At 34.7% G+C, this 24,010-nt stretch overlaps 3 protein-coding genes and 2 long non-coding RNA genes across 13 annotated transcripts in view; all 5 read right to left on the reverse strand.

Annotated features, from left to right (window-relative positions):
- Positions 1-42: 42 nt before the first annotated feature.
- LOC124460289 lies at positions 43-3,650 on the reverse strand. Of its 9 annotated transcripts, none has more exons than XR_006954219.1 (9): positions 3,549-3,650; positions 3,206-3,479; positions 2,863-3,136; positions 2,520-2,793; positions 2,138-2,450; positions 1,756-2,068; positions 1,374-1,686; positions 992-1,322; positions 43-922 (listed from the first exon to the last, which is right to left on the reverse strand). It is a non-coding gene; the product is annotated as an uncharacterized LOC124460289 (long non-coding RNA). The 9 variants fall into 9 exon arrangements; XR_006954220.1 differs by having other exon boundaries at positions 992-1,304; positions 1,374-1,704; XR_006954215.1 differs by having other exon boundaries at positions 992-1,304; positions 1,756-2,086.
- Positions 3,651-12,141: 8,491 nt separating this feature from the next.
- Positions 12,142-13,393, reverse strand: LOC124460314. Its single transcript, XR_006954248.1, has 3 exons — positions 13,115-13,393; positions 12,376-12,524; positions 12,142-12,316 (listed from the first exon to the last, which is right to left on the reverse strand). It is a non-coding gene; the product is annotated as an uncharacterized LOC124460314 (long non-coding RNA).
- Positions 13,394-16,929: 3,536 nt separating this feature from the next.
- On the reverse strand, positions 16,930-17,336 carry LOC26528748 (kunitz-like peptide PcKuz1). Its single transcript, XM_015178403.3, has 2 exons — positions 17,232-17,336; positions 16,930-17,177 (listed from the first exon to the last, which is right to left on the reverse strand). The coding sequence occupies exons 1-2, from the start codon at positions 17,296-17,298 to the stop codon at positions 16,996-16,998; spliced, it is 249 nt and encodes an 82-aa protein (XP_015033889.1). The 5' UTR covers positions 17,299-17,336; the 3' UTR covers positions 16,930-16,995.
- A 3,910-nt stretch (positions 17,337-21,246) lies between these two features.
- Positions 21,247-21,948, reverse strand: LOC6642866 (valine-rich protein). Its single transcript, XM_002065426.2, has 2 exons — positions 21,859-21,948; positions 21,247-21,797 (listed from the first exon to the last, which is right to left on the reverse strand). Exons 1-2 carry the CDS (start codon positions 21,868-21,870, stop codon positions 21,303-21,305), a joined length of 507 nt encoding a protein of 168 aa, XP_002065462.1. The 5' UTR covers positions 21,871-21,948; the 3' UTR covers positions 21,247-21,302.
- Positions 21,949-23,832: 1,884 nt separating this feature from the next.
- The window catches only part of LOC6642867, a 28,377-nt gene continuing 28,199 nt past the window's right edge, over positions 23,833-24,010 (reverse strand). The window contains exon 20 of the mRNA XM_002065427.4: positions 23,833-23,997. Coding sequence (XP_002065463.2) covers positions 23,944-23,997 — 54 coding nt within the window. The 3' untranslated portion in view covers positions 23,833-23,943. The remainder of the gene's footprint in view (positions 23,998-24,010) is intronic.

The following is a 24,010-nucleotide window of genomic DNA, read 5'->3' on the forward strand; positions in this document are numbered from 1 at the left end:
TTACTTTATATATTATATAATTTTTAATAATTTTACTTTATTATAATTTATATTATTTCCAATTTTTTAGACGAATCAAAGTTGTGTGTATCAAATTTTTCGACAATTCAAACGCAATTTTTGATTAAAATGCTTCAATCGAAAAAAAAAAAAAAATGTCGTCGATCTACGAGATGCAACGACCGACTTGCTCAAGGAACATGCAGGAACTTGAACTGCTACTTCTTCAAGCAGTTCAATTCGCACCAAAACCATTGTTGAGGTGGATCCCAGGACTGGTGGTCCAAGAGTGCGGCATGAGCGATACGAGAGTTCGGAGGATACAGGAAGTTCAACAGGAAGTTCAACAGGAAGTTCATCTGGTAGACGGGCCTATAGGCAGAATTGTCGCCAGCCTGTTTTGTTGCTGAAACGGACTCAGGCCAAGATCAATCTACATTATGACATGGATAAGTCCATACAGACGGGTCAATCAGTGAAGATGAGACTGACAAACAGACAGGATAAGAGCACATCGATGTCGTCCCAAGGCAGGAATACTCTGATGGTTGAGGCTACATCGGTCAGAGGATTGAGACTGGATACGGCTACTTTAATGGTAGGTCTTGGAGCTGGTGTTGGGACCAGCTACGATGAAAGCGATTCGGAGCCTTCCGCCGATCACGCGATGGAAAATCTGTGCTATGCCCTAAGCATGTATGACGTTTCTCTGGAAGCATTTACCCGAGGCGTGGAACTAGTACGAAAGGAGGATGCCAAGTTGATTGCTGAGGGACAGAAGACTGATGCCAAATTAATGATCCACGGACAGTCGACTGATAGTGGCAGGAACCGAGGCAACTCCAGCCAAGAGCTTTTGCGACGCATCTATTGGGACAAAGCGAGACCAGTGCCATTGTCAATGCAAGTGCGAGCCGAAATTCTATGGACGAATGGATATCTTTCGATATTTAAAAATTGGCTAAACAGTCAACTTTCTATGTAAACTTACCGAAATTTGTGTATAAATGCAGTGCAAAAAGATGGAATTATAATTATTAAGGAATATTAATTCTTCAATGATAATTCAATTGAATACATTGTTTTCCTGATTAAAGCACCATAACAGTAGCTGAGAGCTACTATGATTCAGAAACTGAGGCAACTCCAGCTAAGAGCTACTGCGACGTAGGAACCGAGGCAACTCCAGCTGAGATCTACTGCGACGTAGGAACCGAGGCAACTCCAGCCAAGAGCTTTTGCGACGCATCTATTGGGACAAAGCGAGACCAGTGCCATTGTCAATGCAAGTGCGAGCCGAAATTCTATGGACGAATTGATATCTTTCGATATTTAAAAATTGGCTAAACAGTCAACTTTCTATGTAAACTTACCGAAATTTGTGTATAAATGCAGTGCAAAAAGATGGAATTATAATTATTAAGGAATATTAATTCTTCAATGATAATTCAATTGAATACATTGTTTTCCTGATTAAAGCACCATAACAGTAGCTGAGAGCTACTATGATTCAGAAACTGAGGCAACTCCAGCTAAGAGCTACTGCGACGTAGGAACCGAGGCAACTCCAGCTGAGATCTACTGCGACGTAGGAACCGAGGCAACTCCAGCCAAGAGCTTTTGCGACGCATCTATTGGGACAAAGCGAGACCAGTGCCATTGTCAATGCAAGTGCGAGCCGAAATTCTATGGACGAATTGATATCTTTCGATATTTAAAAATTGGCTAAACAGTCAACTTTCTATGTAAACTTACCGAAATTTGTGTATAAATGCAGTGCAAAAAGATGGAATTATAATTATTAAGGAATATTAATTCTTCAATGATAATTCAATTGAATACATTGTTTTCCTGATTAAAGCACCATAACAGTAGCTGAGAGCTACTATGATTCAGAAACTGAGGCAACTCCAGCTAAGAGCTACTGCGACGTAGGAACCGAGGCAACTCCAGCTGAGATCTACTGCGACGTAGGAACTGAGGCATCTCCAGCCAAGAGCTTTTGCGACGCATCTATTGGGACAAAGCGAGACCAGTGCCATTGTCAATGCAAGTGCGAGCCGAAATTCTATGGACGAATGGATATCTTTCGATATTTAAAAATTGGCTAAACAGTCAACTTTCTATGTAAACTTACCGAAATTTGTGTATAAATGCAGTGCAAAAAGATGGAATTATAATTATTAAGGAATATTAATTCTTCAATGATAATTCAATTGAATACATTGTTTTCCTGATTAAAGCACCATAACAGTAGCTGAGAGCTACTATGATTCAGAAACTGAGGCAACTCCAGCTAAGAGCTACTGCGACGTAGGAACCGAGGCAACTCCAGCTGAGATCTACTGCGACGTAGGAACCGAGGCAACTCCAGCCAAGAGCTTTTGCGACGCATCTATTGGGACAAAGCGAGACCAGTGCCATTGTCAATGCAAGTGCGAGCCGAAATTCTATGGACGAATGGATATCTTTCGATATTTAAAAATTGGCTAAACAGTCAACTTTCTATGTAAACTTACCGAAATTTGTGTATAAATGCAGTGCAAAAAGATGGAATTATAATTATTAAGGAATATTAATTCTTCAATGATAATTCAATTGAATACATTGTTTTCCTGATTAAAGCACCATAACAGTAGCTGAGAGCTACTATGATTCAGAAACTGAGGCAACTCCAGCTAAGAGCTACTGCGACGTAGGAACCGAGGCAACTCCAGCCAAGAGCTTTTGCGACGCATCTATTGGGACAAAGCGAGACCAGTGCCATTGTCAATGCAAGTGCGAGCCGAAATTCTATGGACGAATGGATATCTTTCGATATTTAAAAATTGGCTAAACAGTCAACTTTCTATGTAAACTTACCGAAATTTGTGTATAAATGCAGTGCAAAAAGATGGAATTATAATTATTAAGGAATATTAATTCTTCAATGATAATTCAATTGAATACATTGTTTTCCTGATTAAAGCACCATAACAGTAGCTGAGAGCTACTATGATTCAGAAACTGAGGCAACTCCAGCTAAGAGCTACTGCGACGTAGGAACCGAGGCAACTCCAGCCAAGAGCTTTTGCGACGCATCTATTGGGACAAAGCGAGACCAGTGCCATTGTCAATGCAAGTGCGAGCCGAAATTCTATGGACGAATGGATATCTTTCGATATTTAAAAATTGGCTAAACAGTCAACTTTCTATGTAAACTTACCGAAATTTGTGTATAACATGCAGTGCGAAAAGATGGAATTATTATTATTAAGGAATATTAATTCTTCAATGATAAATTTTTGAATACATTGTTTTCCTGATTAAAGCACCATAACAGTAGCTGAGAGCTACTATGATTCAGAAACTGAGGCAACTCCAGCTAAGAGCTACTGCGACGCAGGAACTGAGGCAACTCCAGCCAAGAGCTTTTGCGACGCATCTATTGGGACAAAGCGAGACCAGTGCCATTGTCAATGCAAGTGCGAGCCGAAATTCTATGGACGAATGGATATCTTTCGATATTTAAAAATTGGCTAAACAGTCAACTTTCTATGTAAACTTACCGAAATTTGTGTATAACATGCAGTGCAAAAAGATAGAATTCTTATTATTAAGGAATATTAATTCTTCAATGATAAATTTTTGAACACATTGTTTTACTGATTAAAATAAGGAAAATATAAAAAGAAATATTTTTGGAATTTCTGTGATTTATCGTAAAGAATAAGGAAAATTGTGAAGAAATTTGAGAATTGTGACAATATTGTCGTGTGCAAAGTAAAGTTGATTTTTAGTTTTGACATAAAACTCGAATGTCTGTAGATTCAAATAAATTTAGTTAGCAATCGAAAGAGACTTCTGCTCAGTCACACAATTACCAAAAGCAAATACCAAAATCGTTAGCTTAAATAACTGAAATGAATTCACATCAATTCCAATGACATTATGGATACGTTCCGTGAGACTTTAAGACTCGAGGACACAAATAAATCGAAAAACCAAATTTCTTAAGCTCAAGCAACCGAAAGTAAAGAGAACTTGGTATACTTTTCAGCGCAACATGCACACACATGTTTGTGGGTATGTGTGTGTGTGCGTATGTGTTTGTAAGTATGGTCTTGATGTGGCTCGTGGGCAAGTAAGTAGCAGCAACAGTGGCATTCCAGATGAAGGATACAAAGCAATGTGCGTGCCGGCGAGTATCTAAGCTCTGGCACGTACTAAAAACGAGCGTGTAACTAGCAGCAGAAGGAGACTTTGTCCGTGTGCATGGACTGCGTATTTATATGTAAGTACATACATATATAGAAATATACATCTACATGAGTGAGTGTGTGTGTGTGCGGGTGCCAAATCAGCACGGCAAAAAGAAATGCCAAGCACTGAGCTATGGGGACAACTATAAAACGCCTGGCAAAGGTCACGAACACAACCTTTTGACTGGTGCTACTTTTTACTCTCAGCTGGTGGAGAAATTTATTTTCATCTGGCTCATTCGGGGATTTTTCTTTGCCGACCACCTCTCCTCGCATCAGCGATTTTCATTCAACGCTGATAGTTGCCACCGCCTGACTGGCTCACTTCTTGCTGATGAAGGTAAAGTGGCTGCAAACCCACCCCGCCCCCCGCCCTCTTCCACCTCCACCTCAGCCCTCAGGGACAGAAATGTTTAAAGCAAATAAAAAATAAGGAGATGAAGAACAGCTTTCACAGGAAAATCACGAGTTTTGATTAGCTACGCACTGAGCGGAAGGAACTAAGGGAAAAGAACACACACAAAATATTCCATACATTTTGATTCAAATGACGATTTTAGCATACCCTTTAAAGTAGTTTACATTTAGATGGAACATATATTTGTATCGATATTTATAACAATTATATCTCAATAGCTTATATAGCTTAACAATCAATTTTGAAGAATCCAATTCCAGTCTTGAGATTCTATAATTACTTAATTTGAAAGTTTACAAATGAAACTAATAAAATTCAAAATTTGATACTCAAATGAAATTTTGTCATCGATTGATCTGAAGTCCTTTATAATCCCCGGGGTCAACTTGTCAAAAGGATACACATATCTACACGAAGGCTTACGAAATTATTTGCGCGTATTTGGTAAAGTAGCGGCGTTTCTCAATGCTTGTTCTCGTTCTCGGTTTAGCCTATTTCGAATACGGGAACTACGACGAGGCAATCGCCGTTCAACAGACACAACTCTTCTCAGTGCTGTTAATTGCCGAGTTCTTGGTGATCGACGAACAGGAGTTCGCCGAACTGGAACTCGCCGAACTGGAACTCGTCGAACAGGAGCTCGTCGAGTACTACCCGAAGTGGAATTACTTGTGGTTGGCGAAGTTGAAGATGCATCTGCCAGATACCCAGAATCATCAGAGTTATTCGGTATAGGCGACTGTGCACTGGTGGATGCTACATTTTGGAAACTAAACAAATTTGGAGTATCCACTGATTCTGTATTCTCTCCAGCTTCAACCAGATTCCAAACAGAGTTGACGCATTCCAGGCCAAAACGCATATCTTCGATCATATCACGCTCATCGATCTCAGCGGGATCAATTCTTGAGGAGCAATTCGACATTTTTCGTGGTCCTAAATAAAAGGATTAGAAATCGGATTAGTTTTCTTGCTAGCAAACTTACCAAGTATTTTTTAAATAGAAAAGGATAATAAATAAATTGTTTAGTTTGGAAACTATTGGAAAAATTGTGATTTATGAAATGAGAGTTTTAGTAAGTCATCTATTTGAGAAATAAATTTAAAGTCAAGGCAACATTGATGGAATGAAAATTTCAGATTTTCTTTGAAGACTTTTTTGAAGATCTATGTTTACTATGTTTTTATTTAATAAAATCTTAAGATCAAAATAGAAGAGAGGGAATTACAACAATAAAATACTGCATATATACTCTCATATTATTGCTGATCATTTAAAATTTATATAAACTCAGCAAATGTTACATACAATTCAAGGAAACCTATATACCTTGTTGACCTCCTTAAGCCAGGATATGAAATAAAAGTGTAACGAAAGACATGGCATAAAAATAAGTCTTCAAGCTGGCTTTATTTTTGGTGTTGTGGTTAAACATAAGAACAAGTTTCTCTCGTTTTTCTTCTTTTCACTCTCTCCCTTTTGTCAGAAAATTTTTGCTGTTTTTCTTTTCTCTTTTCTTTTTTTTTGGCTTTTGTGATTTTATAAAGTTGCCGTTCAGCTACATGAAGCTCAAAATGAAATTTGCTCAAACGTTAAATTGAACGGCCCCAGATCATTGAGTCAAAAATGGAAAACCACACAAAAACAGAAAAAGAAGAAAAACCGTTTCATTCTGTTTACCCTAATCTAGAGAAAATATTTAACATCTAAATTTAAACCGCAATGACGGAGTAAGTAGAGCTGTCTATCATTATGGAACCTTCATACATTACACATACATACACACATACATATGTGTATGTGTGTGTGTGTATGCATATATCCTTTTTTGTGGTGCCAAAAAATATACTGCAAATATACGTGTCTAGAATTTTCAAGGTTGTATTTTAATGCCATCAAAAAACACCACACCTAATTGCAAGCACCGAATTAAAGTGTGTGAGTGGGATGGCTGGATAAAAAAGGAGCAGGATGGCAAATGACATATATATTGTGCAAATATTGGAATGATAACAACGCACTTCAATATGTTTGAAGGTCTTTGTATGCGGTTATGGCTAAGGGATACGATGGCTTCATCTGCCCTTCATTTAACATAATATTTAAATATGGCAAACACGTAGTTTTTTTCGGCATTACCCATACATATACACACAGTCGTTTAATATCAGGGTTAGGTGTGTCTGTGTGTGTGTGTGTGTGTTTGCTTTTGATTTATGCGCTTTTGCACAAAGACTTTTCCATACATTTTCGCTATTTTGGCACGCAACGTATAAAAGAAAAATTGTTTGAAATAACAACACATGGCGACACTTTTGCCAAAGCAGCCAATAACAGATAAATGGCGCCAGACTGTATTTGATTAAAAGTAAAATGGGAACCTCCTTAAACTAATTTTAACTCCAAATAGCTAGCCTCAAAGTTGGGGTAATAAATTTATAAGCTATCATTCAAATAGACGAGCTATCAATTTCATTTTCACACATATTAAGTACTTGCCAGAAAAATCTTATGTTAATTTAATTATTTTTAAATGTAATTAATAAATTAAGGGATTAATCTTGATAAGGTTCTACTTTAAAGATGCACAGACCAGCAATTTTTATCAAAATTATTGCCACAGAAAATTGTAATTTTGAAGCATAAAATACAATTTAAATGCTAGAGTATTGAAATTTGGCATAGACTTTAATAGGAATTTAAATGAATTTCGAGTTTTTCTTTTGCAATTGTATAATTTTTTAAACCAATTCCTATAAAAGTACCAACAAATGCAAAGTTTGCATATTTTTAGGCATTATTATTAGTTGTTTTAAGCTAATTTTTGAAAAACTAATTAATATTAATTTGTATTATAATCATGTACAAAATGGATAATTATATTAGATGATGTAAAATTTGATTATATTTGTATTTTAAGCTTGTTTAATATTTATTGTCATGATCCAGACAATTTATAGAGGCTTTAAGGTTTTATGGCATAAGTTCCAAAAATTAGGTTATGTAGAAATTAGGTAAAAAAAATGACTGCTTTTGAAAAACTTAAACTTGTCTAAATATTAAAAGAGACTACAGACTAACAAAAAGTTTTACATATTTTTCTTAGTCTAGTACTTAATTTAAATCCTGGGGATGCTGCAAACACATTATTGTTGGTTTGTTTTGTCATGTCTTTTAAGACTAGTTCGATTATTAGTTCGGGTATGGGAATTGGCAAGAGCATTTGCATGTGCTTCTAGATTTGCATTACTTTAGTACTTATTTTTAGTTGCTGAGTGCCTATTTCAGATTTTACGCTTGGTATATGTAGAACATTTTGAATGTTATAGGTCCATATGTACCACGGATCCCCCGTAATCGTTCTCAGAAATTTCGACTGCGCTCTTTGCATGACTTAGATGTTGTATTACTTGCATTACCCTATAGTGTGGCTCCGTAAGTCCAGAAGGGCTTCAGTACGGAGTTGTATGGGAGGACTTTATAGTCCAAAGGTAGAGAAGACGTAAGGAGTAACCGTCTAATTATGTTGCTTTAAGCTTTTGGTTTTTAATTTTTAGCTTGCACAGTTAAACTAAGTGTTAACAAGTTGTTAGACTTATATAGATCCACGGCTGTAACTAAATTGTATTCCTTGCCAATATTTTATGGTCAGGGTATCTACATTAATTATCAACTTAATAGTATATATAGAAATAGTACTTTCGACCATTCTGCACAGTAAACAAATCCATGTTTGACTCCCAATCCAATTTTTAGACAGTCTATATAATTTTGGTCTTTTGTAAAGTCTTAGTTCGAAGTCTTACTGTCTCATTGAACACATTTGAAAATATCGCGTGTATTTCGTATATTGCATGCTTGGGGGAAAAAAAGGAACAAAATTTAATCTGAGTGTTAAACGTTTTATCTGCCATTCTGGCTCGTGGGCTGGCTCTTCTGTTGCTCTTCTCACCATAACGTTTTATGACATATTTATTCTAATCTCTCTCTCGCTTTCGCTTCCCATCTATGTTATATTGTTTCCTGTATAATATTTGAGCGGGCAAACAAAATCATAGCCTACTTCTAGGCAGCTCGCATAAATGCTAAACTTTATTTTGCTCAAAAAAAAGCAGAAAACTTTTCTTCTGCTTTCTTTTTGGTGATTTTTTTTGTGTCTGTTGTTTCGCCAACGATGTGCGAATGATAAAGGGCGCGTTGAAGTGGTCCTGTAGGTGGGCGTGGGCATGAAGATATTGCTGTTTGGTGGGCTGTAACAGGGGGTGTTGGAGCGTTGGTGATTTGGTTGCTGCTGCTGAAGAACCTTTTCGTTAGGAGCGCTGCACCTTTTTTTGTTTTGTTCTTCCTACTTTCTTTCATAAAAACTCTCGTAATCATTACGAGCCAGGCAGCTGTTTTTTTTCTTCCTTTATGCCACGCGCACAACACAAGGAAAAATTCATTGAGACAGGTTCCCAAAATCGCATTCATGGTGAAATGTCTAAAGTTTGTGTAGGGGCCAAAGAGATTTCTCTAGCAAGAGATTTGGTCAGAGAAAATGTTAGCCGGATTGCTGGAATACGTTTTTGGTTTTGTTGCTCGTCGTTGTTGTTGTTGTTGTATCTTTGCCTTTGATGGCTGAGCTTCGTTTTTAGCAGTTCCTCAACGAATTCGACGGATGCTGAGAAATTTTTGGAGCTTAACCTTGACTCGCTTACGGCATACACGAGCGCGCACACTCAATGTGGTTGACGATGGGGATGCTCATTGAGATGTGGGGGGTGGCTGTGGGCGTGGAACGCCATCTTGGGGAACGACAACATCGACTTCGGCCTGTTGTCACTCTGGGCCTGTGAGTTTAATCTTATCTGTTACTTTCGGCTGCTGCTTCGCTGATTCAGATGCTGCTCCTGTGTATGTATGTGTGTGTGTGTGTGTGTGTGTGTGTGTATGCTGTTGTTCAGTCTTAGGTCGTCTGCTCAAAGTCATTTAAAATTGTTGTGTACCTACATAAAATACAAACAGCAGGGGATGCGGATGCTAACACCCAGATACACAGAGAGAGAGACAGAGAGAAAGAGAGTTAGAGAGAGAGAAAGCAAAAGAGATCCAAGGCGGAAGGATGTGGACTTGAACATGGTGGCAAAAAGGAGGTGGTAGTAGAGAATTCTTTCTAATTTAGTCCACGCGACTTTTATGACTTTAATGGCCAACCACTTTTACTTTTGCCAGGGATTTGTCATTATGTCCATTGTTAGGTAAGTTTCAGTTTTGGGTTTTTTTTTTTTGGTTTTGCCTTTTGTATACGCATCCGGTAAGAGCTCTCCGCACCCCTTCTTACTCGGGGGCATTGATTCATAAATTGTTATTATTATTATTACATTTTTGTTTTCTTTTGTTATGCTTGCATTTTTAATGGCAAATATTTGGGCTTTTTGGCTATTTATAGTTTATGTTTATGACTAAGAGGATTTCGCACAGCTTCCGTCATTATGGGGGTACCATGAAAGGCAAGTATGAAACACAAAAGATGCCAACAGTTATATAAAAGAAACCAGGCAACCAAGCAAAGTTAGCAAGTCTCCTAATGAAAGGAAAAACATGTTACTGATTTCGATAAAGGTGCTTAATTCAGATTACTAACCCTTTGTGTCAGTCAATAGACTTAAGTTTATATATATATGTTAACATATGCATTCGGTTAGTTGCTAAATTTTTTAAAGGCATATACAATCGACTATAGGACTATAGTCTATATAAAGTATTCACTGCATAAAAGGGTAGTTAAAACCAAGGTACATATATTGCATTTTTGTAATAACAGATACTTCATTTACATCATCGCTTTTGATGTTATAAGTAATAATCAGATGATTAAATCACAATTTCAATTGGTAAATTTAAAAGTCATCGATTAAGATATGGAAATATTTTCTTTTTAAACTATTCCTAGGGATTTATCAAAACTATAAGAATTTCAGCTTAAACATATCGAATGAGCTGACTCTAAATATTTTAACACCTAAGAATAGGTGGATCTGAGGCTGTAAAATAAGAAACTTGGACTGCACATTTTGGCACTGTTTAGAAAATGAAGGAAGGAAGGAAACGGCACTGTGATAAAAAGGAAGGAACGAGGTAAATTCACCACCGAAAGTATTCAACAAGCATTCCAGGAGCTTGCATTTTGAAAAACATAATTAAGTTTTGAAATATAAAATATTGGAATATAAAAAAAATAGTTTAATGCTTGTAGCTTGCAAATAATGAATACTTTTCACGTCTATTGCATACTTTAAGGGGAAAGGTTTCGCCATTTCACAGTCCTAGATTCATCTATGCTTTTAATCGGCCTCTGTCTCTTTTAAATTTGGTTAATACACTAAAAGTTATATCATTTTAGATTTGTTCACCTTGCGGTGGATCTGTAAACCAAATAAAAGCTAAACTTGAATTGTTAGCTAGTATATAGTGAAGATTTAATCGAGATGACTGATATTATACTGTAATGATACCTATAAAAAGTCTGGGTAGGGGATAAAACTACTTCTGTGGCCAGCCTTAATTAAATTTAATTAACCTCTTCGTATTTTAGCCAATTGCAATACTAAACAGATCTAATAGGTAAGGCTGGCATATTGCTAATTTAAGCTTTAGGATATATTACATTTTATACCAAATATGTATTCATATATTAAAAAGAGTCACTAAAGCTACATATTATTGTTACATAAGTTTCAAAGAACTTTCAAAGCCAATTCGTCTCCATTTCTATTGATTTTATGGTTATGCCTAGAATTATGCAATAAATAATATTGACGTTTTAAATATTTAGTCTATAAGTAAGCAAATCTAATTGTGCATTCAGTTAACTTAAATAAATTTCAACCAAATTCAATATTCAATATGCATTACAATTGACTTACAGTCTAGGCCATAGAAAATTCTATCCACAATAAGCCAAACCCAAAGTCAAAACGTAGCAATTGAATTTACCAGGCCCTAATTCACATTTAGGTAAGGGGGGACGACTAAGAGACGGAGAGAAAGCCAAACCAATCGAATAGAATACATACTATGTACATACATACATATATAGCAGGTTATGTTGGCCACGTAAAATGCAAATTAAATTGTCAGAGCATTTGGCATTACAGCCAAAGCAGAAGCTGAAACTCTCTTTTAGCCAATGAGCTTAACCCAACCAGGCGCAGCAATCCAAACAAATTTACAATACTAAGCTCTTACTCGTACTCTGTCGCCCCCTCTCCATCCTCGCCCTATCAACTGCCTCCCCCAACAATGCCATTCACTTTACCAAGTACCCCTCTTTGAGAATTGAGGCTATAAAATGAGATGCCAAATTTGCGCCACATGTGTATTTGTGTGTGTGTGTGTGAATGTGGGAAAAAAAGAGGATAAACGAAAAAAGTTTTATCCACATGTAGAAAATATATACGTATGTATTTACTTTTTTTTTGGTTGAATTAATTAAACTTAATTGTATTTTTATGGCACTAACTTGGCTTATAAATATACATGTATATGTGTACAGACGTATGGTTTAAACAAAATTTTCCATAAATATGAGAAAATGGGAAATGAGAAACGGGAAACTTAAACGGAAGCTTGCCAGTCAAATAGTCAAACGAATCGACATCTTAAAAGAGTATGAAACTGTTGGGTGTTGAAATGTAATGAAAATAAATTTCCTCTACAAAAACGCACAAACATACACGGATACACCTCATACAGCTGTCACATGTGTCAACTTCCTTGGCATGTAGAGACAGGAATACTTCTCGTCCTGGTCCTGGTTCTGCTCCTGGTCCTGTGCCTGGGCCTGGCATTTGCTACAGTCTGTGCTTGACTTTGATGAACTTTCCTGTGGGAGAAAAGTAAAAAAATGTATCCCTATGACAATGATGATGATGATGACGATGTGGATGAAGATAATGGAGATGACGTTGCTGACGATAATACACATACATATACATAAGTATGTATATAAATAGATGGCGAAACAGTTTTAGTCAAGACTCAAACCATTGGCTAAATTATTATTTACGCTGAATTAATTAATTGTTCATTGATTTGGAGGTATGAATAATGCAAAAGAAGAAGAATTTGTTTATTTTTAAACTGGCAACCAATAGAGAGAAAAAAAACACACACACACATACACATAGGGAATAGCTTGAGGTACAACACAAAAGTGTCGCCCATGAGTCTAATGAAGTGTAAAGTGGTGTGAATGAAGAGACTCCTTTGATGGGTTGGACACAATCCTTGGCATCCTTTGCATTCATTTCATCAACACAGTTCATACATATCACTTTTGGAACAAGGAAAAATTTAAAAAATGCCTGCGGCAAAATTATTGATTGGTTTACCACCATCCTCTTCTTCGCATCATCATCATCATCGTTAGCATCGACCACAAAAGCGAACAGTAAAATCCATTCTATAATTTACCTGTTGTGAAGAACTTTGGCCTCAACTCCTCTCAACTAATCACCTAATGCTGTAATTAGTTTTCCGAAACTGTTCTGCACTTGTAACTGCATGACTGATTTCGATTTTCAAACAGTTTCATTGAATTACGTTTTAATGCAAGGACATTTTGTGGCTAGGTCAATTTTCTAGCTCTCACTCACACTCCGTTTCTCTCTCTTTCTGTCAGCATGTGTGTGTGTGTGTGTGACCTGAATGTAAATTTGTCGTGCCAAAGCACACAAAGTTTCTAAACTAGTTCTTCATTAAAATTAATACCACCTAAGACCAAAATGCTTTGAAGAAAATTTAGTTTAATATGTGCACTTTACCAATAACGTAACCAAACCTATCATTTGTGTTAGCTAAGGATTGGTTTTTTGCATTTATCCTTTTCTTAATGTTTAATAATAGACCAAATAAATTAAAGTTGGAAGGGGGAATATTTTTAAACTGAATTAAATTAAAGAATTAACCATATTATTGACTTCAAATTGTAGCATTTACTTTCGTCTTTATAAATTTCTATATCTAATTTCTAAGACTAACAAATAAGTAAAACAGAAGTTTCTGTCTCGACTTGGATATACCCTAGCATTTATTTCTTGTGTATAATTATTTTAAGTATCTGAAGTAAGTAAACATTCTATAGGCTTTATGAATTGAGTATGTAGAAATTTGATTTGTTAACTCTAACAAATCACTCTAACAAATCAAATCTAAATCATACCTAAGAATCAATGTATATTTCCTTGTTTTTCAGTTACAAGTAACTTTATAAGAATTTTTTTATACCATACACCCATAGGGTGAAATGGTATATTAAAGTCGCCAAAATGTATGTAACAGGCAAAAGAAAGCATTTCCGCATACCCCACAAAGTATATATATTCTTGATCAGGATCAACAACCGAGTCGATCTAGCCATGTCCGTCTGTCCGTATGAACACCTAGATCTCGGAGACTGTAAAAGCTAGAGCCACCAAATTTGGTATGTAGACTCGTGTAGTATGTAGAGTGATCAAGTTTATTTCAAATTTTTGTCACGACCCCTTCCGTCCCCGGAATTTTAAAAAACAGATTTTCTTAAAAACTATGTAAGCTACCGACATTAAATTTGGTATGTAAGCTAGCTTAATAGGCGTGCAAATATTGACTATTTAAAAGTTTTGCCACGCCCATTTCCGCCCCCGAAAATTAAAGAAAACTGATTTTCTCGAAAACTAACAAAGCTTAAGTCACCAAATTTAGTATGTATATTGGCTTAGTATGTGCGCAGAATATATATATTTTAATATGTTGCCACGCCCACTTTTAGTTTTATGTGAATTGCGGGGGCGGAAGGGGGCGTGGCAAAAAGTTGGAACAACTATTTTCTGCGCGCTAACTAAACGAGTATATAAACCAAATTTGATGTCTCTATCTGTTATACTTTTTAAGAAAAAGAGTTTTATGTGAATTCTGGGCGCGTAAGGGGGCGTGGCCAAAATTCCATTGAACTCTATATATTTACATACCAAACATACCAGATTTGATGGCTCTAGCTCTTATAGTCTCCGAGATCTAGGTGTTCATACGGACGGACCGACGGACGGACGGACGGACGGACGGACGGACGGACGGACGGACGGACATGGCTAGATCGACTCGGTTGTTGATCCTGATCAAGAATATATATACTTTGTGGGGTATGCGGAAATGCTTTCTTTTGCCTGTTACATACATTTTGGCGACTTTAATATACCATTTCACCCTATGGGTGTATGGTATAATAATGTGTTGTTTTTGTGTTTTTTTTTTTTTCAAGGTAGAGCGATTATCTCACAAATTAACTAGCAAATCGAAAAGCCTGAAATTAGTTTTGCTAGTTGGGTTTTCAACATATACAAAATATAATGCAAAACCTGGACAACCTTGTCTTTGTGAACTTGCGAGATCTGTTGGCATTAAGGCTGGCTTAGTCCACGTGACATTCAGGCAATATATAATTCGAAAATTAATTCTAAAATTTATAATAATGTAATTATCTTTCATTATTCATAATTTTTTGCCCACAACAATATATTTTTTATATATTTTGTCGGCGGTTATAAGCCTGTCAAACTGCATATATAATTAGAATATTTATGTATATGCCCCAAAGGTAACTCTTATCTAAAATTTATAAACCAAACAAATGAACCGCTATATATATTTTAAGATCATTTTGACATAACGATTTCTTCTTAAACTTTGCAATTTGCCTCACATTGTTCCTTGGTTTCGAATTTATTTGCATTGCCGTAACAGCCGCCGTAGGTAAATTTCCTGCAGTCGTTAGAAAAAAAATAATATGACCACCTTGGAAAAGAAGCGAAGCACGTGATAGGACCTCCTTTTTGACCTGGACGCTGATAACAAATGGCTATTGGCAAGGGGGGTATTTGGTTATTAGGTTAGATTTTTAATCTAATTTAACCTAGCCGAAAAGTTTAGACTTACGATTTTTAGCGGCATAGCTCAGACCAAAAAGGGCACACACCGAACAAAATATGATTAGAAACTTCATTTTGCTTTGAGTTCAGAGCACCAAGTGAAAATAAATCTATGAATTTTAACAAATATTTATAACAATTTTTGTGTAACAAATTTTTATTTTAATTTGATTAGTTCAGCTTAAACTTTAAAAACATTATATAATATAACGATAAAAAATAAATTATGAAGAATTTTGTTTGTTTTTGTGTTTTTTTTTTTGTTTTTTTTTAAGGTAGAGCGATTATTTCACAAATTAACTAGCAAATCGGAAAATCTGAAATTAGTTTTGCTAGTTATGTTTTCAACATATACAAAATATAATGCAAAGCCTGGACAGCCTTGTCTTTGTGAACTTACGAGATCTCCTGTCATTAAGTCTGGCTTAGCCTGTCAAACTCCATATATAATAAGAATAACCAGAGGGCCGGGGCTAACTTCGACCACGTCAAAGTTTGTATACCCTTGCAATTTTTTTGGTAACTCTTTCCTTACCTTTATAGCCATCAAAGTGGAAAAACGTTTAAGCTAAAAGGGCTAATGTATCCGAAAGAACGGCCTACAATCTTAGCATAGGAAATAACGAAGATATTGATCAAAGTCACTGTTTTCCACCGATCGTTCCTATGGGAGCTATATGATGTAGCTACCCGGTCCTTATCAAATTAGACACAGTCATTAACAGATATATTAAACTAAGAAATGTTTAGTTTGAAATCGCGTCAAAAGTAACGAAGTTATTGACAAAAGTCACTGTTTTCGAAAGATCGTTCCTATGGGAGCTATATGATATAGTCACCCGATCTTGATCAAATTTGGCACAGTCGTTTATATGTGTAATTAATATACCAATATTGAATTTCATGACAATAGGTCAGAAAATAACGAAGTTATTAAGAAAAGTCACTGTTCGTGACTTTGTCATTTGTATGGGAGCTATATGATATAGTGATCCGATCCGGCTGAATCCGAGATATACAATGTCTGCAGTATATACAAGCCTACATGCAAAATTTCAACTCTGTAGCTCTTACGGTCTAGGAGGAGTTTGCGTTGATCCAGACGGACGGACAGACGGACGGACGGACGGACGGACGGACGGACGGACGGACATGGCTATTTGAACTCGTCTCGTCGTGCTGATCAAGAATATATATACTTTATATGGTCGGAAATGCTTCCTTCTATGCGTTGCACACTTCTGACCAAAATTAATATACCCTTTTTGCAAGGGTATAATAATACATATATGTACGTAAATGCCCCAAAAGAAACTCCATGTATAATTTATAAACCAAATGCATGATTAAATATCTATTTAAAGATAATTTTCGCATAATGATTTCTCTTTAATCTTTGCATTCTTCCTCACAATGTTCTTTTGAACCGAAGCGGTTTTCATTGCCTCCGCAGCCTCCGAATACGAAGAACTTGCACTCGTTGGAAGACGCATAATATGTCCAACTTGGACTATAAGCTGAGCATTTGATATAATCATTTCCATTTTTACCTGGAGACTGAATACAACGGGCTATTGGGTAATAGGTTAGATTTTTGATGTAATATATCCTAAGTTTAGACTTACCATCCTTAACGGCGTATGTTAGACAGAAATATGTGCACACTAAGCAAACTATGGTAAGAAACTTCATTTTTAGTTGTTTAAGGCGATTAGAAAAAAGCGACTGACTAGGTTTTTTGAAGTTTGAGAAAATTTATAGAAAAATTTCAAGAAAATAAATTTGTTGAAATGCTTTTTTTTTTTTTTGTTATACCCTTACAAGGAGTAACATAATAGTTATTATGTGGCCAAAATCCAAGGGTCTAGAAACTCTAGAGAATAGAATGGAAATATTTTGTTGTAGAAAAATCTACAACAAAAAAACTTATGTTCTTTTCATTGATTATAACTGTCAATAAGGCATAATATCTTCAAGTTATGATCAATTTCAGCAAAGTAATCTGACAGAAAAACCAAGATTTATGGAATATAGAGACCGATGGGGACTGACATTAAAGTAAACAAAATTGTGATTTTGACCAGATAATTTTCGCAAACATACATTTACATATATAAGGCACAAAAAAAGAATTTGAAACTTAATTAAAAGTTAAAGTCAGAGACTGTAAGCGTATATAAACTTTGACATAGGTGGAATATACCTATTTTGATTTTTCTATTATATTAGTGTAGCTTGAAGTTTTAGATCATATTTAGATTACCATGTGATTGTAAGTATATATGTGCACTTGGAAACAAACTATTTCAATATAATCCAGATCGAATTGTAAAATAACAAAGGAATGTTAATGTGCATAGACAATTTAATTATTTTTTGTAGCCTTTTAAATTTAAATAATTTCTTTAAATAAAAATATATAAAACTCATAATATGACCAACTTGGAAAATAAGCGTAGCACATGATAACAGGACCTACCATTCCTCTCCTGGAGGGGGGAATTTGGTTATTAAGTTAGATTTTTAATCTAATTTAACCTAGCCGAAAAGTTTAGACTTACGATTTTTGGCGGCATAGCTCAGACCGAAAAGGGCACAAACCGAACAAAAGATGATTAGAAACTTCATTTTGATTTGAGTTGAGAACAAAATCAAATCAAATCAAATTATTCAAATTAATTAAATTATTAAAGAATAAATATTATTACATAAGACAAAAGAGAAGATCTAACAAATATATTATACGCTATAAAAAAATTAAATCAATTTCAGATTAAATGCATAAAGTCTTGTCTCAATTTTTATAAAACCTACATAATTAGATTTCAGCTTTTATTCATTAATACCCTAAAATTATGATATGAAAACATTATGATTTTACACATTCCATTTGTTTAATTTTTGTTTCGTTTTTTAAGGAGCACTTAAGCTCTTTTATGTAATTTGTTTGTGCAACACATCTTTTGTCAAATTGCAAATAAATAATTAATTAATTATAATTCGCTATGCCCTTTGTTGCATGCTGCAAATTCCTTTCATCAAATTAGCAAATGAGGCATTCAATTATGTAACATTTAACTTTTCACATACAAATCATTGGACCATAAATTTATTCTAGCTACATATATAATGGTAAATTTAAACTGCAAGCAAATATTTTAGTCTGTCTCTGACCCACAACACTTTCGATTCCCATGGGCCTTAATGCAATTAGATAATTTCCAAATGATTAACAATAAATGATAATAGGCAATCGAATTATGCGAATTGCATACAATAAATTAAGCATTTCAATAAAAATAATAAAATCATTTTTTATGGATTTTTATTGAATATGAACATGTTTATTCTTAAATTTAAGTTTCTTTTGGCAATTTCTTTCCTTGCTGCTGCAATTTAATTAAGATGAAAGAAAATATTTTGGTGTTTTCTAATTGTTTCTACTTTTGCATATGTTGATGTCTATGATGGATTTTCTCATTTAAATAAATTTTCCTACATTGGCAGTCGGCAAAAGTTTTCTGCTCAACTTTTGACTAGAAATGAAACAAAAAGAGATTTGCTTAACAAATGCCCAAGTTATTTCATTTGAGTGCGTATGTGTTTCGTTGTGTGTGTGTGTGTGTGTGTGTGTGCGAGAGTGTGTAAATGAAATTAAATTTCGCAACACGTATCTTATGGATACATTTTGTGCATAGTGTTGTGTTTGCTACAACTTGTGCATAAATAATTTGTACCAGCTGCGGTTGATTGACTGACTGACTGAATGAGTGAATGACTAAATGACTGACTGACTGACTGCCTGACAAAATTGATTAGATCGCCGCAAATGTATGCAACAGTCTTAGTATTATAAATCAAAGGCCACTATACACGTATGTCGTTGCGTTATCAACCATCCAATAGAGAATTTCATATCCTGCCACACATCCTTCACCAAGGACATGAGACATATTAAACATAACAGCTCACGACATAGTGGCTTGAAGAGTGTGCGCACATTTCAGGCACGTCATCGGCTAGCAGGTGAAAACTTGGCCTTTTTTTCAAGCTAAGTCAGCAATAGGCAGAAAGACTGTCTGTCAGTCAGTCAGTCAGTCAGTCAAACTGTCTCACTAGGTACAACAACAAGCCATTCACAAAAGTTTAACGAACTTTCTTAGCTTGTATATACAACATACAAACACATACATTTACACATATCCGCACCTTGAGATATATATGTATGTATATGGATATATAAATTTCATCACAAGTCAATCTGTACTCTCTGATGGTGTATACGCACCTTAACGCCATTATTCAAACAGAGGTAAAGCTCCCAAAAAAAGCTATGGTATATAGAGAAGCTGTGCCACTTTATGGCGTAATCAAAGCTTTTTAAGCAAGAGTTTTAGGTTTTTGTCTGGGATTTTATACAGGGACATTAAGCATTAAAAATATCCTTAAATTCCAAATCGCAAGCTTTCAACAGTCTTTTGAGATGTCCTTTTTAAATTTAAACAATTCAACTGTCATTCATTTCATGTTTATATGTCAAATAGTTTTTAAAATAATCTTCTTCAGAATATTGAACTTGATTGAGGGTGCTGAAAAGTGTTTACAAAAATATGAATTCCAATTTTTCATTTTATCAATTAGTTTTTACTGAAGGCAAATATTTAAAATGCTTTCACTTTGTAGGCCTTTATGAAGATATGTCTAAATATTTACAACAATCTCTTAAAAAAAAAAGGATATTTAATGTAATTAGTTTATTTCAAGGCTTTAAATATTATTGTGTATATTATGTGTAATTTTATTTTGTGTATAATGCCAGCAATGAATTTTAAAATATTATTAGTTCTTCACATAAAAATAAACATGCAAAAAATGAATTTTGTTTTCTTAGCTTATAGTAAGTAAGTTAGTTTTATTAGCTTATGTCCCAAATATTTTAAAAAATTAAATTTGCGATTAATTTGTTATTTTAAAATTGGAAATAAAAATGGGTCAGGATTGAAAAAAGTATCTCTAAATTTCAGGTAAAGGGTGTGGTTAGTCAATTATTAAGTAAAATTACATTTTGTTAATTGAAAAGTCAATTTATATTTTATATTTATAATTTTAATTGCTTTACAAATAAAATAGTCGCCTTATGTTTAAGATGGGACATAATAATATGGAATGGAATCTATAATATTTTTAAAAACACTCGATTCCAAAGTAAGCACTTGCATAATTCTTAAAAAAAGGAAAAACTAGCCAATAAGTCTAAATTAAATTTAAGCTTTTTGTGGGTTTTCAAGTGAATTATTTGTTAATTTTAAAGTTTGTGAAAATCATTTCCTTTATTTACTTCTAAGAATTATAATTATGTAAGTACTTAAACCCATAAAAGTGGGAGAAGCTCTTGCTTGCTGGCGTTTAATAAAATTAATAAGAAATTATAAGCTGTTACCATTAACAAATTCAGTTGATTTGATTTAAAGTGATTCAATTTCGATTCCATAATGCCAAATATACTAGTAGATAATAGTAAAACATATCTGGCTAAAGGAACAATCTAGTATTTATAATCGTTATTTAATTTGTTGCACAACATTTTTTACAATACTTATTAAATTAAACGATAAGATTACATATTCTTACTCTTTTAATATTAACAATTTTTCAAACTGGCCTAGGGGACACTTATTTAATACTCGTCGAATCGATTACCAACCGTGTTCCTTATGCAACACGTGTTTGTAGATGGTTATTGGCACTGGATACGGTTTCGGCACCGGAATTTTAATCTGTTTGATTACCTCAACGGGATACGGTTTCTCGATTTCCACAGGATACGGTTTCTCCACTGTGTAGGGTATCTTTCTTTCTGTGATTTCTGGTACAATTTTATAGACTGGCACCTGAATCTCCTGCTGGACAGGCACATGAACGGCATAGGGTTCTGGTATTTGCAAATGAATGACATTTGGAACCTTTACAGCCACGGGATGGGGTATAGGAAGTGGAATTTTCTCGATAACATGAACGGGTACATGCTTAGAGATTTCCGAATATGTTGTGGGCGTACCCTGATGATGATAGTGTCCTCCACCACCCCCGCCGCCGCCTCCTCCCCCACCACTTGCTCCGTAGTGACCATCTCCAATGCCTTCGCCTCCATGATCTGAGGCATAAATCAAGTGTAAGCTACAGATTAACAGCTGCAAAAAGGGATAATTTGAATGGTCATTGAAATATTGGATTTGAATTGCTTTAACTTACAAATCTCCACATTTTTAGATGCAGCTGTTGTCGTGGTCTTTGTCGTTGTCTTGCCGGAACTCGCCTAACCAATGCCAACAGTTGCCCTCTGTCTGCTGCTTATAAACAAAAAAACCAAAAAAAAAAGTGAAAGATTTTCATTTGTGTTTTTTTTTCTCTTTTTTTTTTGCCAGGAGAGTTGATGTAACCATAACATTGAAATAGAAAGTATTATATTACAATTTGGCTCGCATAATTTTCATTATGATTCGGGAAATGCTATATCAACAAAATTGGGTTCAACTAGTGGTGGCGATATCAAGTGGCAAGTGGCAAGTGGCAAGTGGCAACTTGCAAAGTGAATGGGGAAACTGGCCCAGGTTTGGGGTTAAGGTTGTTAGCCGTACTTGAGAGTTCTGCAGTTGCTTCCGTCAACCGTGGAGTAGTAATAGCACTAGCATAACCAACTCTAGCAAAAGTGATAGTCATAGTCAGTTACCATCTGCAACAGGCTGTTTGACCACTTTTAATCATCAGAGTCTCTCAGATTTGCACAAACAATGAATGAACCAAATGGGCATGGGCCAGGCAATGGGCTTGAATTTGAAGCGGAAACCAAAAACTGGTCAGGCATGTCTCATGTCTCATTTCATTTTAGTTGGGTGCATACAATGTTAGAGGATGCTAGTTGCAAAGAGATCGTAATTGAAATTGGCATTGGAAATCCAACAATTCGGTTCATTGCATAATAGAAACGATATGGGCCAGGCTAACTTTATAAGTACTGAAATTTGTATACTTTTTCTGGTTTTTGTGTTAGTCTTTTTTAGAGAGCAAAAAATATACAGTGTAAGCTGGATTTTTAAAAAAAAACAGGACTAAATACTAGGTTCTCCATGTTTTCGCCTGTTATTTTCGTTTGATGTAAGCTATAAGATATATTGGCTCGATCCACACTGATCTCTTCTCGTTGTCATCAAAAAGTCGAAAATGCTTACTTCTTTTACTTAGCACATTGTTTTCCAAAAACCATATATACCCTTTTTGCAAGGGTATAAAAAACATTGTTGTATGCAATCTTTTAAGAGCAATTGGAAAAATGAATTTTTCATTTGCACTTACCCATTATTACTATTATTATTTGAAGGAAATCATATCAATAAGTTGGTAAAGATTTAATGGGCAACATTTTTTAACCTATTTAACTTAATTTAGTATCTAGCTTGAGGGTCTAGAGTCTAGACAAAACATTAAAGATTTTTTTCATTTTAAAGAAAATTTATTGATGGGTTGAAATGAAAATTGTATTTATTTTTGTTTGCATATTTCTCATACTTTACCTATGTATACCTAGTTTTGATAAGCTTTGCAGATTAGGCAAAGTGAATAACTAACATTAGTCTAAATTGGTTTATTTTAAATTCTGAGATAAATGATCTACTGAAAACTTCAAGTCGCAGTAAATAATTAAGATTTTGTGACCTTTAAGCAGTTAAAATTTCTGAGACTTTTTGAATGAAAAACTAAATCTACTTTTCCATAGAAAGTTTCCCAGAAAATCTGTTTATTTTAACCTAATATCTCATTTCAACTCTTCCAAGAACCTTGTTTGTTTTCGAAATGCTACTTTCTATAGAAATTATAGAGGAAGATTTTCTGACGTCTAACAAATCTTGTAAGAGCGGTAGACCTGAGCTTGAAAACACAAAAAAAAATAACAAGTTAGAAATAAGGATGAAGATAAAAATACTTAATTAAGAAATATTGTATATTAAAACAAAAGGACAGAAATATATGCATTAGGGAAAGTCTAAGCTCAAACTCTTAAATAAAACTATTTACTTGTTAAAACTCTAAAATGCAGTACTTGAAAAATATTCATCAATGTAATGTAGTAATAATACTGAGAGTATTCGAAGAATTGCTTTTAATTTTTTTTTACAAAATATTTATATGTAGTTTATTTGGTTATGCATGGTGTTGTGTTTGTTGGTGTGTGTTTGTGTGTGTATCATTATTATTATAAAAAACTTTACATTTCGCTTTCACATAACTAAACTAACTAACTAATCGTTTAATATGAACTAATTAAACAGAAGTTTCTGTTTAGGCTTCATCGTCCAGTTCTTCATCATCCCATTCCCAATCATTGAAATCGTCCTGGAAATGAAAA

The sequence above is a fragment of the Drosophila willistoni genome, assembly GCF_018902025.1.
Source record: "Drosophila willistoni isolate 14030-0811.24 chromosome 2R unlocalized genomic scaffold, UCI_dwil_1.1 Seg167, whole genome shotgun sequence".
NCBI classification, from domain to species: Eukaryota; Metazoa; Arthropoda; class Insecta; order Diptera; family Drosophilidae; genus Drosophila; species Drosophila willistoni.

What these genes read in the sequence shown, in the direction of transcription:
- LOC26528748 (XM_015178403.3), bottom strand. Translation starts at nt 17,298, where the DNA reads ATGAAGTTTCTTACCATAGTTTGCTTAGTGTGCACATATTTCTGTCTA. An exon ending in AACATACGCCGTTAAGGATG is followed by an intron (nt 17,178 to 17,231) that starts GTAAGTCTAAAC and finishes ATTACCCAATAG; the next exon opens with CCCGTTGTATTCAGTCTCCA.